The 12,052-nt window shown below is 40.8% G+C and overlaps 2 protein-coding genes across 2 annotated transcripts in view; one reads left to right on the top strand and one right to left on the bottom strand.

The window, feature by feature from the left end:
- The first annotated feature begins 126 nt into the window (after nucleotides 1–126).
- Nucleotides 127–4,079, top strand: c2h19orf67 (chromosome 2 C19orf67 homolog). The gene is made up of 7 exons (XM_062425570.1): nucleotides 127–262; nucleotides 781–979; nucleotides 1,063–1,195; nucleotides 2,293–2,402; nucleotides 2,595–2,813; nucleotides 3,640–3,774; nucleotides 3,953–4,079. Exons 1-7 carry the CDS (start codon nucleotides 127–129, stop codon nucleotides 4,077–4,079), a joined length of 1,059 nt encoding a protein of 352 aa, XP_062281554.1.
- Nucleotides 4,080–4,698: 619 nt separating this feature from the next.
- Nucleotides 4,699–12,052, bottom strand: part of prr36a (proline rich 36a) — a 36,609-nt gene continuing 29,255 nt past the window's right edge. The window contains exon 6 of the mRNA XM_062428164.1: nucleotides 4,699–9,166. Within this exon, the coding sequence (XP_062284148.1) occupies nucleotides 8,070–9,166 (1,097 nt within the window). The 3' untranslated portion in view covers nucleotides 4,699–8,069. The remainder of the gene's footprint in view (nucleotides 9,167–12,052) is intronic.

The following is a 12,052-nucleotide window of genomic DNA, read 5'->3' on the forward strand; positions in this document are numbered from 1 at the left end:
AACAGGCTAACATTGACGTTAATAAGCAAGACATTAACAGTTAAAGGCAGGTCCAAAGTAACCCTTGAAGTAGGCGTTTTCTCCCGCAACAAATCTTCACCAAAAAAATGTATTTAAACAGAAGGCATGGCAGATACTGAAGTTCAAGTTGAGGTCCAGCTCACCGCAGACTCACCGCCAGGACACCCGGTGCTGCAGGAGGACGCGGGCGCTGAGAGAGAGTCACTTAACCCGGGAAGCCCTCCAAACATCGGGCACGAAGGTTCATTAACATGTCTTATTACAACTTACCAAAACATGCATGTGTAATTTATAGACATGCATGTTGCTCAATTTATTCCATATACTTTATTCGAGTCAAACAGCCGAAATGGCCATGATATACCCAGAGAATAATTTAGGTTAAATAGGTTCAACATACATTTGGAGGGATTTTTTCTTTATTTGTATAACACATTTCATACACTGGCAATACATACAAGGCAAGGCGACAAAAGCAAACAAACTGAGTTGAGCAAAGGCACAAAAGAGCAAAGTAACATACAAATGAAGCCCAGTAACATTTATCTATCAGGTAAATGTAGTGGTGCAATGAAGTAGGAGTGGAAATATACCGTTGCATTTTTTTTAAATGGTTGGGGGTTATTTTGGTTATTGGTTTTTAAGTTATTTCAGTGTATAATGAGTTAAATAGTAATATAATTAATACATCTATAGCTGTTTGGAGCCCTTTTAGTTGGGGGCTCCTGGTAGTCCAAATATTACTATCTTATCTCCCAGAGGTGGAGGAGCCACTAGCATTGTTGGCTGGCGTTGCTCTGGCGCCATGGTGTGGTGATGAGGTGGCCTGCAGCTGTGACTGTGAGGACCGCAGCTGCCTGGAGGTCAGACTGATGGAGAGGAGCCTGCAGCCCATGCAGCAGCAGTTCCAGTTGCTCATGAGTGAAGTTGATGACTTGAACAACTGTCTTGTCAATGGGTAGGGTTGTTGGCTTGACACAGTGCACTGATTTCACCTGGGTTGTCCTCTTTTTTAAGATTTTCTTTTGTGATTTCTGGGAGGCTGGGTCATCGAGACAGAGGGGCTCTCGCTGCTGCCGTCCCAAGTTTCCTGCACACCTGTCAGTGTTACTTTAACCAGCTGGAATCAGCTCGGAGAACCATTCCCCCACTGCCCTTTGACATCTACCCAAAGGTACAATTTTTGATGGTTCGTTCACCCAAATGACTAAAATACACATTTTTGTTATTTATCATGGCATGTAGCCAAGCTAACAGTTTTGGTCTTATTTGGTCAGGTTTTGAAACTAAGATTAAAACTATTTTCTATTTTTAAAAATCTGTTGACAGTGAGTTCTGTGGATTATGCGACAGAGATGTTGCATCTGAATATATTAAATTAAATATATTAATTTATCAATGCTCCTTCACCCCACACAAAATTCCTGTAACCTCTATTGAATAAGTGTAGTAGCAGAATCTCAAAATCTGGGGAAAATAACCCAACACTGCTGGCTTGTCACCACTAGACGTACATGAGGAAACATACATATGCATAAACTAGCTGCAGGCAATATGAGTTGCATTCAGAACAGTCTGTTTCAGTTCTAAGTGAGTAATTAAGCAACTCAATAAGCAGCTTTTATGTCATGAGGTTTTTAAATGAGTGCTTTAAATAAATCATTCCCAGGCTTTGGTGTAACACTTTTAAATTTTCTAAAAATATTAAAAAGTGACTTAATGTAAAGCTCTAGGTATTCCTGAAAGATCTTGTATATGATAGTTTTGTTGTGATTAATTATGAGTGAATTTTCAGTAGCCAGTGGATTTAGATAACACAAAAAAATGTTGTGCTTTCTCAGAGATTGACTCTCGATTTGTTATATTTTAATGGACTTCCTCAGATTCAAACTATGACTTATCTATGATAATATAGACATATCCCATATTTTATTTTTGTTTTCTTGCTAGCAACATTTCTAAAATATTATTTTACTAATAATGCCCACATTTCACTGAAAACAAAGTCTCCCAATGTCTCTTTAAAGTTGTAGTATTGCATTCTAGGTATTGAGAAACTGTGTTTTGGTTCATTGCTTTAACAATAAATCTCCAGTACAATGTACTTGACAGACACAGGAAGTGAATTTGATTGTGTGATGCGGTCAGTTGTTTATTTTAAGTTGTCTAACTGTCACTGAATGAGATGCTCATTTGTGTTGATTGTGAAAACATGGTGGTTTAACTGCTACAAGTTGACTTTTAACAGCTACACTGTGTGTGTTTGTGTAGCATGTGCAGCTGTTCGACCTCTCTCAGCAGCTGTGTGACAGTCTGGAGCAGCTGGTGTTGACCTATGCCAGCTACAATCTCCTCTGTTTGGATGAGACCGAACCTAACAGGTACACACACACATGCACACACATTTTTGAAATTGTCAGCAGCATACATTTAATATCAATTTTCTGTCTTCAACTTTCAATATTTTCTTCTTTTCTTTCCACTTCCTGAAACATCTGACTTTTCCTGCTATAACAATCTAATTATTCAATCAATCCAGTTTCTCCATATTTGTCCTACTGTCTGTTTCCCAGCATTTCTCACTTCTGCATTGGTCGGAGTCAGCTCGGCCGACTGAGGCTGACCACGTTCCGCTACTGTAAGCCGACGCCGTACCTGGCCCAGGTCAACACTGGACTGTACAAACGCATGCGCTGGAACGTGGAGAAACTCCAAGACAAGCAGCAGACAGATGAAGAGCAGTGTGGAGAGAACGAGGAGAGAGAGGGAGAAGCAGTCGGAGACACAGAGTAGTGAGTCTGGATATCTCCACCTTCTCAGTCAATTAGCTCTACTGCTCACATCCTCAACATCAGGGGCCACATGCATAAAACTGTGTAGAACTGTGTGTATTCACAAAGTGAGAAATATCCATACACTGTTTTCATCAGATTTATAAAGCTGTGTGTACACAGGGTTCAGTTTTATACATCTCAATCATTGTCAAACTAGGCACAAGCCTTGTTTCCACTCCCACAATTAGTCATAAAAGGACGAAGACGTCCTGAACCAGCTGTTTTCATATCAACATGATGCCTGCTCCACCTGTCTGTACACCTGTCAATGGAACAAACTGGAAATAAAAAGTGCTGTTGGACAGATTTGTGCTTTGTTTTTATAGCGTCCATATTGTTGAATCATTACATGGACTTCAAACCATCATCAGCAGTCATATGTCAGAAATGTAATTAATGATTAGTTTGTAGGGCTCATATCTAAAGTGACCTTACAAGGTGTGTCACAACAAAAGATAAAGAGAAAAAGTCAGAAAAAACTACTCAAAAGTAATTAGTGTTACCTTAATAAATGAGCTTTTGATTAGCATTTTACAAAACTCTAAATGCACCAGTTTACTCAAAGATTACATCTATAGCCTCATATTTTATCGTCACCTCGTCACATCACCCTCAGATCACTTAAAAAAAAAACCCTACGGCTGGTCTGAAGAGTGTTTGAGGTTTGCATCACCCTATGAATACCAGTTATGGTTCAGGAAATGGTGTATGCAGGGTTTATGTGCATATGTATTGTTTATGCATGTGGCTCCTGGTCTCACTGCTGTGTTTGTACCCCTTTCAGTTACTTCCTGTGCTACGAAGAAATTCCCAACATATGCGCAGATGCTAACAGGAATTGCCACATTGTGAGGACGTGGTCCATTGGTCAGTGGGTGCAGGTGAAGCCTGACCCAGACACAGAGGATATCTATGACTGGTATGCTTATTTTCATCTCTACACTCATTTCTCTGTACATCTTTGTTAAAAATATTTTTCTATGCCTAGCGCTCTCTGGAGAGTGACATGACTGCAAATGATGATGTCTAAGTGTTAAAAAGCCTAACACTACTCAACCACTCACTTTTATCAGTGTGTTTGCGTGTGTTTGTTTCAGGATCACGTGTGAGGTTCCTCAGGCCAACTACCACAGGGTGTTGTTTCTGGGCAGCGATGAGCCGTCCTGCTGCTGCGCGACAGACTTACTGCAGCAGCTGCTGATGTCATGGCAGACAGCAGAGTGATGCTACACCCTGCAGGAGAACATGTGTTTGTACATACAGTTCATTTCAGGGTTTAAAAGTTCTTAGAAGGATACAGAGCATGATGAAAAATGGTCTGGACTCTCAAGTTGGGTCCAATATTTTGAGAAAATGTGTCAAGTTGATATGAAGATTGTAAACATATGTTGTATGGTTAAACATCTGGTTTCAAATGTGTCTGGCACTTAGGATGAAGAACACACAAGCGATAATCAAAAAACACACACGTTACTTTAAAGATATGACACTTCCAGCCAGAGTGACTTACTGCTTTCATGACCTGCTGGTTCAAACTGGGTGTTTCTCAGAACTTTAAACTCTGACCAGTGTCGATATTTTCTAAAATACAGTTGTATTGTCAGTAAAGTTTTGTAAAAAATAATGTTATGTTGTTCACTGTGATGTTTGCTGCACACGTTGTCACTTTGTGTGTGCCAAATATTACTATCTAACTGTGTTTGATGTTGTACATTTTATAAGGTTTAATAAGAGTTTGCCAGTATTTTTACAATTTTATAAGTTTCCATATTTAAGATTTGTTTCTGTTGTAAAGAAGTCAACAAGCATTATTAAAAAAACAAACATTTTATTTACATGAAACATTGCATTTGAATAATTACACACAATCACAGATTTCTGTCTTTCCAGAAAGTTAAAGAAAACAAGAAAAACTTTATAACAAGCTGCCATGATTTGGGCAGAACACCCAATTTTACTTCATTTTAACGGGTTCATCAAACCATTTAAATTAGAGCTCACAGGCCTCAGTTCATTCTCAATAAATTAAAATCCAAAGCGAAAGATTATTAAACCATTTTGAGCCTAAATAACAAATTAAATATGTTCACTCAGCCTACTGTGTTCAGGTTGACCTTGTAACCATTCAGCCCATTGGCTCTGTTGAGTGGACATTAAGAAAGGCAATTTACTAACAACGAAAGAATAATATCTACCATTTACACCCAACATCCTTCATTCTCTATTGCAATAAAAATGTATATATGACTCTTAAAGGTCTACTATACTTCTAAAATCTCTAAAGTACAAAATGTAAGTGGGGTTTCCCTTCATTACAGTGAGCAGTCTTCTTAAACAATATAAACAGAAATGCTTACAAAAACACTAGACACGATGTTTAAGAGAGCAAGTTTTAAAAGTCCAGCTTTGTCAAAAATGCAGTGAGCGTTATGTGTCATGCCTGAAGGTACGGGAATGCAAACATATCTGCATCAACACCTGCTACACAGAGGCTTTGATAAGACAGTTGACAAACTCGCCAATAAGGGTGAAGGGAATTTTTTCCCTGCTGGATCAGTAGTGTGAAAAATCCGATGTCTGTCGCAAGTATCAGTTAAGCTCCTCAGTTTCTGCTTTTAATTCAGTTTGTTAGACACAAATGGACATGAGAGGAAATACACGTCTATTGCCTTTTTTTTCTTCTTTAAAAAAAAAAAAAGAGTTAAAAAAAAGTTAGATATAAGAGGTGTGAGAAATCACCAAATTTGGCCTAAAAGACTCCCTTTGTCTTCAGACCTGTGACATCATAAAGTGAAGCTTGAAATGACAGCCTTAAATAACACTGACTGACAAACGCACCTTATCCACACAACAGGCCAACATCCACAGATATGAACACTTAAAACCAGCGAGACAGACACTCACACACACTTTCGTACTGCAGCTCATCACAGTTTCAACAATACTACACAGTAAAAAACCCATTAGATCCTGATATTCCGCTTTGCCTCCCTTTTAATAATCCTCCTTATTCTCATATCACACAATAAGGTGACCCCTGACCTTCACAGCAGTATCGGGTAAAACCCAGAGTTAGTCATGGACCAGTCACTGTGAACTTAAAGGCAGTCATCTATCTGTAGTCTGTGTGACTGAAGTGACATCATCTAAAATGTGAGCATGAGGACCTCAGCAACACGACACCCATGAATCCGTTAATGTGGTGCTACAGAGCAGTGACGGCTACCATTCCTGCAAAAACTAACCTTCAGCAGTATTTAATCACTAAGAAATCTCATCTGTTCACACAATTATGTACATAAAACTAAAACCTCATCAGTGTTTCAAACGTTTACATATCATACTGACCTTTGGCAAGAAATCACAAATCCAAAACAGCTCAGAGATCAAATGGGATGATTCTCTTCCAACTCTAACATAAAACATTTCTAAACCTCAATAATTAACAAATTTGAATTGAGACCAATTTCATGTGTGAGCAACTTAAGAACTTTAAAAAGTGCAACCTTATCAAGATCTTCACTATTCAATAGCTAGACATCTCCAGTGTTTTCTCACATCAAAATAAGGTGATAAAGGACGCACGTCGACACGTACAAACAGTTATGGACTCAAATAAAAGGAGCTACAGGTGAGGAACACAAAAAATCAAACCATGTCCTTCGGTTTACCTTGGCACCATCGGCGTGTTTGTGTGCGTGCATGTATGTGGTCACCCATGGCACAGAGATTTGGCATGAAGAAAAGTTCCACCCTGTTAGTCAGTAGCAGTGACGTATCATGGGATTGTGTTATATAGCTTCTGGTGTGCGTTTGAGTTTGGAGGGTGAAATGTAATATACTTTGTGTTTGAGGGTGTGAGGTAAGAGAGGTGCTGAGTTTAAGTTTGGTGTCATGTTATGTTTGTCTCTTCTGGTTTCTGGGTGGCAGAGATGAGACCCAGGACTTTCTTGACCTGAGAAGAGACTCCGAGGTAAGGACACAACCATCATTGAGGACACCTACGTTATACATTGTCTGAATTTTCTTTTCATGTTTGAAGGCTTTGAGCAACCTGCTTTTCGCAAACAAAACTTGCATAATTATTTTGGTTCTAATACATTTAGACTTAATGGCCTCAAGGTCAAATTTATGACAAAAATAAATCAATAAAGAAGTAGAGCTGCGTAACACTATTGGTTTTAAACATGTGCATGTTTTGACCCTTTTTTCTTTTGAGAAAATGTATCAAAATAAAAGTTTTGCCTTCATATAGATTCCTGATTTAAGGCAGTAAATATTTGATCAAAGAATTCGGACCAAACATATTTGACACATTTTGCTTGGTGCTCAGAAATATAATTTTTATGACATTGAATGTCTCCAGAATTGTAATGGCAGTGTTGAGTTTTTAACAGTTTTCATTGTGGAGAATTTTTTTTTTGTAAAAATCCAAATAATTTAGGAGATATTAAAAGGGAATTTCTAAAGTGCTGGTTAAGGACTTGTTCTTAAGTTACAATGTCGGCCTGCTTTACTGGTATTTCCTTAGAACTGACTGCAACCGTAAACTTTAATCTCATCTTCAGCTTCTAGATAATCCTGACCATTTACTCTATTTAGCATGTTGTAGGCGGTATATAACCTGGCAGTGGATGCTACCTTAGAGTCTAATTCAGGACAAGAAAGCTTCTTACCTTTTTGCATCACTAAACAGAGAAACAGCTCAATAAACTTAAAGAAAAAGTGGAACCTGTAGCACCATCAGGCATTGTGTGTTGTATGTGCTTGTTTATACAGTAAAGTTAGAAATCTGTCATATAGGTGAATCTACAGCACCACATGTTTATGGGTCTATTTAGAGGGCTGGGCAGGAAATTGATATTATTGATATCATTGTGGACTGAAGTATTTTGTATAACACTACAATCACAATCTCTTTCAGACGGTAATACACATCAGTTAGACAATGTACTTGAACAGATGTGGTGACGTATATCAGTATTGGAAGAATTTCTTTTGATTATTGCATTTCTTCTTCACACTGCTCCGCCCATATATTCACTTCAGTCTGTGTGGCTGTTCTCTGAAAGTAAATATCAATTTGTATATAGAAACAGGGCAGTAAATGTGAGCTGCTCTGCATTCATATCTACATTATGTGTATGTGTGCTTCTTCTAGTCATTAATGTGTGTACGTGTGTACAGATGTGTTATTTAATGTGTGTGACTCCCTCAGTGATGTGTCTCCAGCTCCACCACTGTCCACTCTCCCTGTGGGGCACTCCCAGTGGCTTCTGGGGAGAAACTACTGACAGAGGTGACGGTGGCAGAGGGAGGTGTGAGCGGAGGCAGCAGGCTGGGCCACAGGCTGCTCTCCAGGGGGCTCAGCGTGCCTCCTGCGCCCCCTGGCAGCAGCAGCAGGGAGGAGCAGCCGTCTCCATTCAGCAGCAAGGTCTGATTGATGAGCTGCTGCACTATGTCCACCTTCTTCCCCCAATCCAGGTCCAGGGGTGGAGGTCGCTCAGGAGAATCTGGAGGAGAGGAGCTGTCTTCATCCTGGGAGAGATTGCTGGGTGTGTGAGGGGAGTCTGGGTGAGGAGGGGGGGTCTCGTTGGACGGTGAAGAGTCTTGATGTTCCTCTACATCTGACGTCACCCTTTCACAGTTATCGTCTATCTCCTGACCTATCTCTTGCCTGGGCTCCTTCTTCTCTTTCATGGGCTTGAGCTCCTTTATCCCCTCGTCTTCACCACCAGCCTCTTCATCACTGTTCTCCAGAGCTTCATAAATGGTGCAGAGACCAGAGGAAGGGGACAGCAGCACCGTTTGACCTTTATTAGACTGTTGTAGCTCTTGTTGCCACTGCATAATTTGCTGTCTTTGCTTCAGCTCCTCTTGTTGCTGCTGCAGCTGCATCTCTAGGTCTCTCCTCTGCTTTTCTTCTTCTTCCTTCTTCTTCTTCATTGCCTCCGCCTGCTCTCGCATCTTCCTCTCTTCCTCTTCTTTATTCCTCTTTATTTCCTCTTCAGCCTCCTCTTTCTTCCTCCTCTGTTCCTCCTCCTCCCTCCTCTTCCTCTCCTGCTCCACCTCCTCCAGCGGTCTGCTCTGCTGCTCCCTGCGATGCTGCAGCTCCAGCAGCTGCCTCTGGTGCTGCTCCAGCCTGCGGAGCTGGGGACTGAGCGCCTGCTGCCCAACGTTCCTGGGCGGGAGGTCGGCGCAGGTCAGCCTCGGGGGGGCAACCGCAGCGGTGATAGGTTTGACGATGTCGCAGTAGGTTCTGGGGTGTGTAGAGTGATCGCGGCGGTGAGGATGCGGTAGTGCAGTGAAGCCTGTATGTGAGAGGAAGCGGGAAGGAAGATTACAGTAGCGTGATGTTATAAAACAGGTCACAGGCAGCAGGACAGTGACAGCAGTGCAGTGTGAGTACAAGCAGAAAGGGTGTAGAGTTAACGGGGGGGAAGCCTTCAGAGGCTCATACTTGCTGAAGGAATAGTGGAAGCATTGCGAGGCCAAGCCCAAAGGTCTGCCAGTAGCCTACAGCACCAGACTGACCAGCAATTATTTGTATTTTTTCTCTTTGATCAAATGACAGTGGGACATTGTTTGCAAGCTGTGCAGCAGTGACAGAAACAGTTTGCTAAGTATTTGGAGGGGTGGAGCCAGGGCACATAAAACAGGGAACACAAAAGAAAATAGTGACCCAAGGTGAGGTGACTGGGGGTGGTAGCCGGGGGAGGGCCTGGGAAATTTGAGCAGAGAGCAACTGTGCATACTTAATGTTTGTTTTTTTTCCCTTCTATATTTAACATTTTAAAAATGACACCCAGAAAAAGAAAGGTTTTTGTGTGCAAAAACAAGCAGCCAACTTCCTGTATATGCAATCACTATCAACTATGGTGACACATAAAAACAACCACAGAAAAGCTTATTGCCAGCTCAAACAGTCATCACCCGTGAATGGAATTTATAGTTAGTCAACCAGTGATACATGCAAAAGCTCTCCATGCATTTATAGACATTCAGCATCACAAGAAAACAAATGATAGCTCGGCTTTAGAAGGAATGAAAGTTGAGGCTAGACATCATTCTTACCCAAGAAAATTAAAGGATAAATTCATATTTTTTCAAGTCTGTCCTAAAACAGGCAGGAATCCATATGAATATTGACACTTTCTTCTTGCTGTAATCAATGCTCCTGTTCATACTGACTATTAAGAGATCCTTTCATAATGCACTTACACTGTAAGTGAAAATGCATTTGTTCCTCAGTCCAAAAATGTAATAAAAAGTTTATTTGAAGATCAAATGAAGATTCAGCCATCCAAATGAGTCAAATAAAGTCAACATCTTTCAAAATTACTGTCATTTTAAGTTACGGTCTTCTTTTTAAACTATACTTCCACTGCAGCTGAACAGGAAAACACTGTCTCTGTCTCACTGTCTCTATCCCACTGAGACCAAAAGTGGGACTTTTGTACTAAAAAGACTAACTGTGGAAGATATCAACTTTATTTGATTAACTCAGACAGGTGAAGCCTCATATTAACTTTTAAATACTTTTTTGTATTTTGGATAACTGTCGAATAGGAGAAAAGGTTACAGTGAGTAAAAAACAATTTCATTGTTCATTTGGTCACTTTACTATTGTTTTAATAAAAACTTAAAAATTGTGAACTTACCCTAGGCTATATTATTCTAACCTAAATTACTGAAGTCCTAGAGCCAAGCTATTAGGCTGACCCTGAACAAACCAATATAAAGTAATGAGATGAAAGTCATTGTACATCAGTGACATGCATAAGCTCAGTAAACATTAATGCAGTGCTGTAGAAATGGTGCAGCAGGAATGCTTAAAAAAAGGGGAAAAAAAGGCAGTAGATAAGAGCTAAAACAGAAACACACCCACAGTGAACTGGAGAGAAATTAAAGTAGCAGCAGAATAAAGAAGGGTCAGGTCCTTCTTGAGGCAGGAAGATGAGATGTCAAACTTCTTTGTAGCTCGAGTCACTGAAGTTCGATCCATGGATGAGAAGGTCTGGTGGAGTGGATGATCAACTTATTTCAGTTACAGTGGGGCAAAAAAGTATTTAGTCAACCACCAATTGTGCAAGTTCTCCCACTTAAAAGATGAGAGATGCCTGTAATTTTCATCATAGGTACACTTCAACTATGAGAGACCGAATGGGGGGAAAGAATCCAGGAAATCACATTGTAGGATTTTTAATGAATTAATTGGTAAATTCCTCGGTAAAATAAGTATTTGGTCACCTACAAACAAGCAAGATTTCTGGCTCTCACAGACCTGTAACATCTTCTTTAAGAGGCTCCTCTGTCCTCCACTCGTTACCTGTATTAATGGCACCTGTTTGAACTCGTTATCAGTATAATAGTCACCTGTCCACAACCTCAAACAGTCACACTCCAAATTCCACTATGGCCAAGACCAAAGAGCTGTCAAAGGACACCAGAACAAAATTGTAGACCTGCACCAGGCTGCGAAGACTGAATCTGCAATAGGTAAGCAGCTTGGTGTGAAGAAATCAACTGTGGGAGCAATTATTAGAAAATGGAAGACATACAAGACCACTGATAATCTCCCTCGATCTGGGGCTCCACGCAAGATCTCACCCCGTGGGGTCAAAATGATCACAAGAACAGTGAACAAAAATCCCAGAACCACACGAGGGGACCTAATGAATGACCTGCAGAGAGCTGGGACCAAAGTAACCAAGGCTACCATCAGTAATACACTACGCCGCCAGGGACTCAAATCCTGCAGTGCCAGACGTGTCCCCCTGCTTAAGCCAGTACATGTCCAGGCCCCTCTGAAGTTTGCTAGAGAGCATTTGGATGATCCAGAAGAGGATTGGGAGAATGTCATATGGTCAGAACCAAAAAACGTTTTGGCTTTTTGGTAAAAACTTGTCGTGTTTGGAGGAGAAAGAATGCTGAGTTGCATCCAAAGAACACCATACCTACTGTGAAGCATGGGGGTGGAAACATCATGCTTTGGGGCTGTTTTTCTGCAAGGGGACCAGGACGACTGATCAGTGTAAAGGAAAGAATGAATGGGGTATGTATCGTGAGATTTTGAGTGAAAACCTCCTCCATCAGCAAAGGCATTGAAGATGAAACGTGGCTGGGTCTTTCAGCATGATAATGATCCCAAACACACCGCCCGGGCAACGAAGGAGTGGCTTCGTAAGAAGCATTTC

The sequence above is a fragment of the Scomber scombrus genome, chromosome 2, assembly GCF_963691925.1.
Source record: "Scomber scombrus chromosome 2, fScoSco1.1, whole genome shotgun sequence".
NCBI lineage: Eukaryota > Metazoa > Chordata > Actinopteri > Scombriformes > Scombridae > Scomber > Scomber scombrus.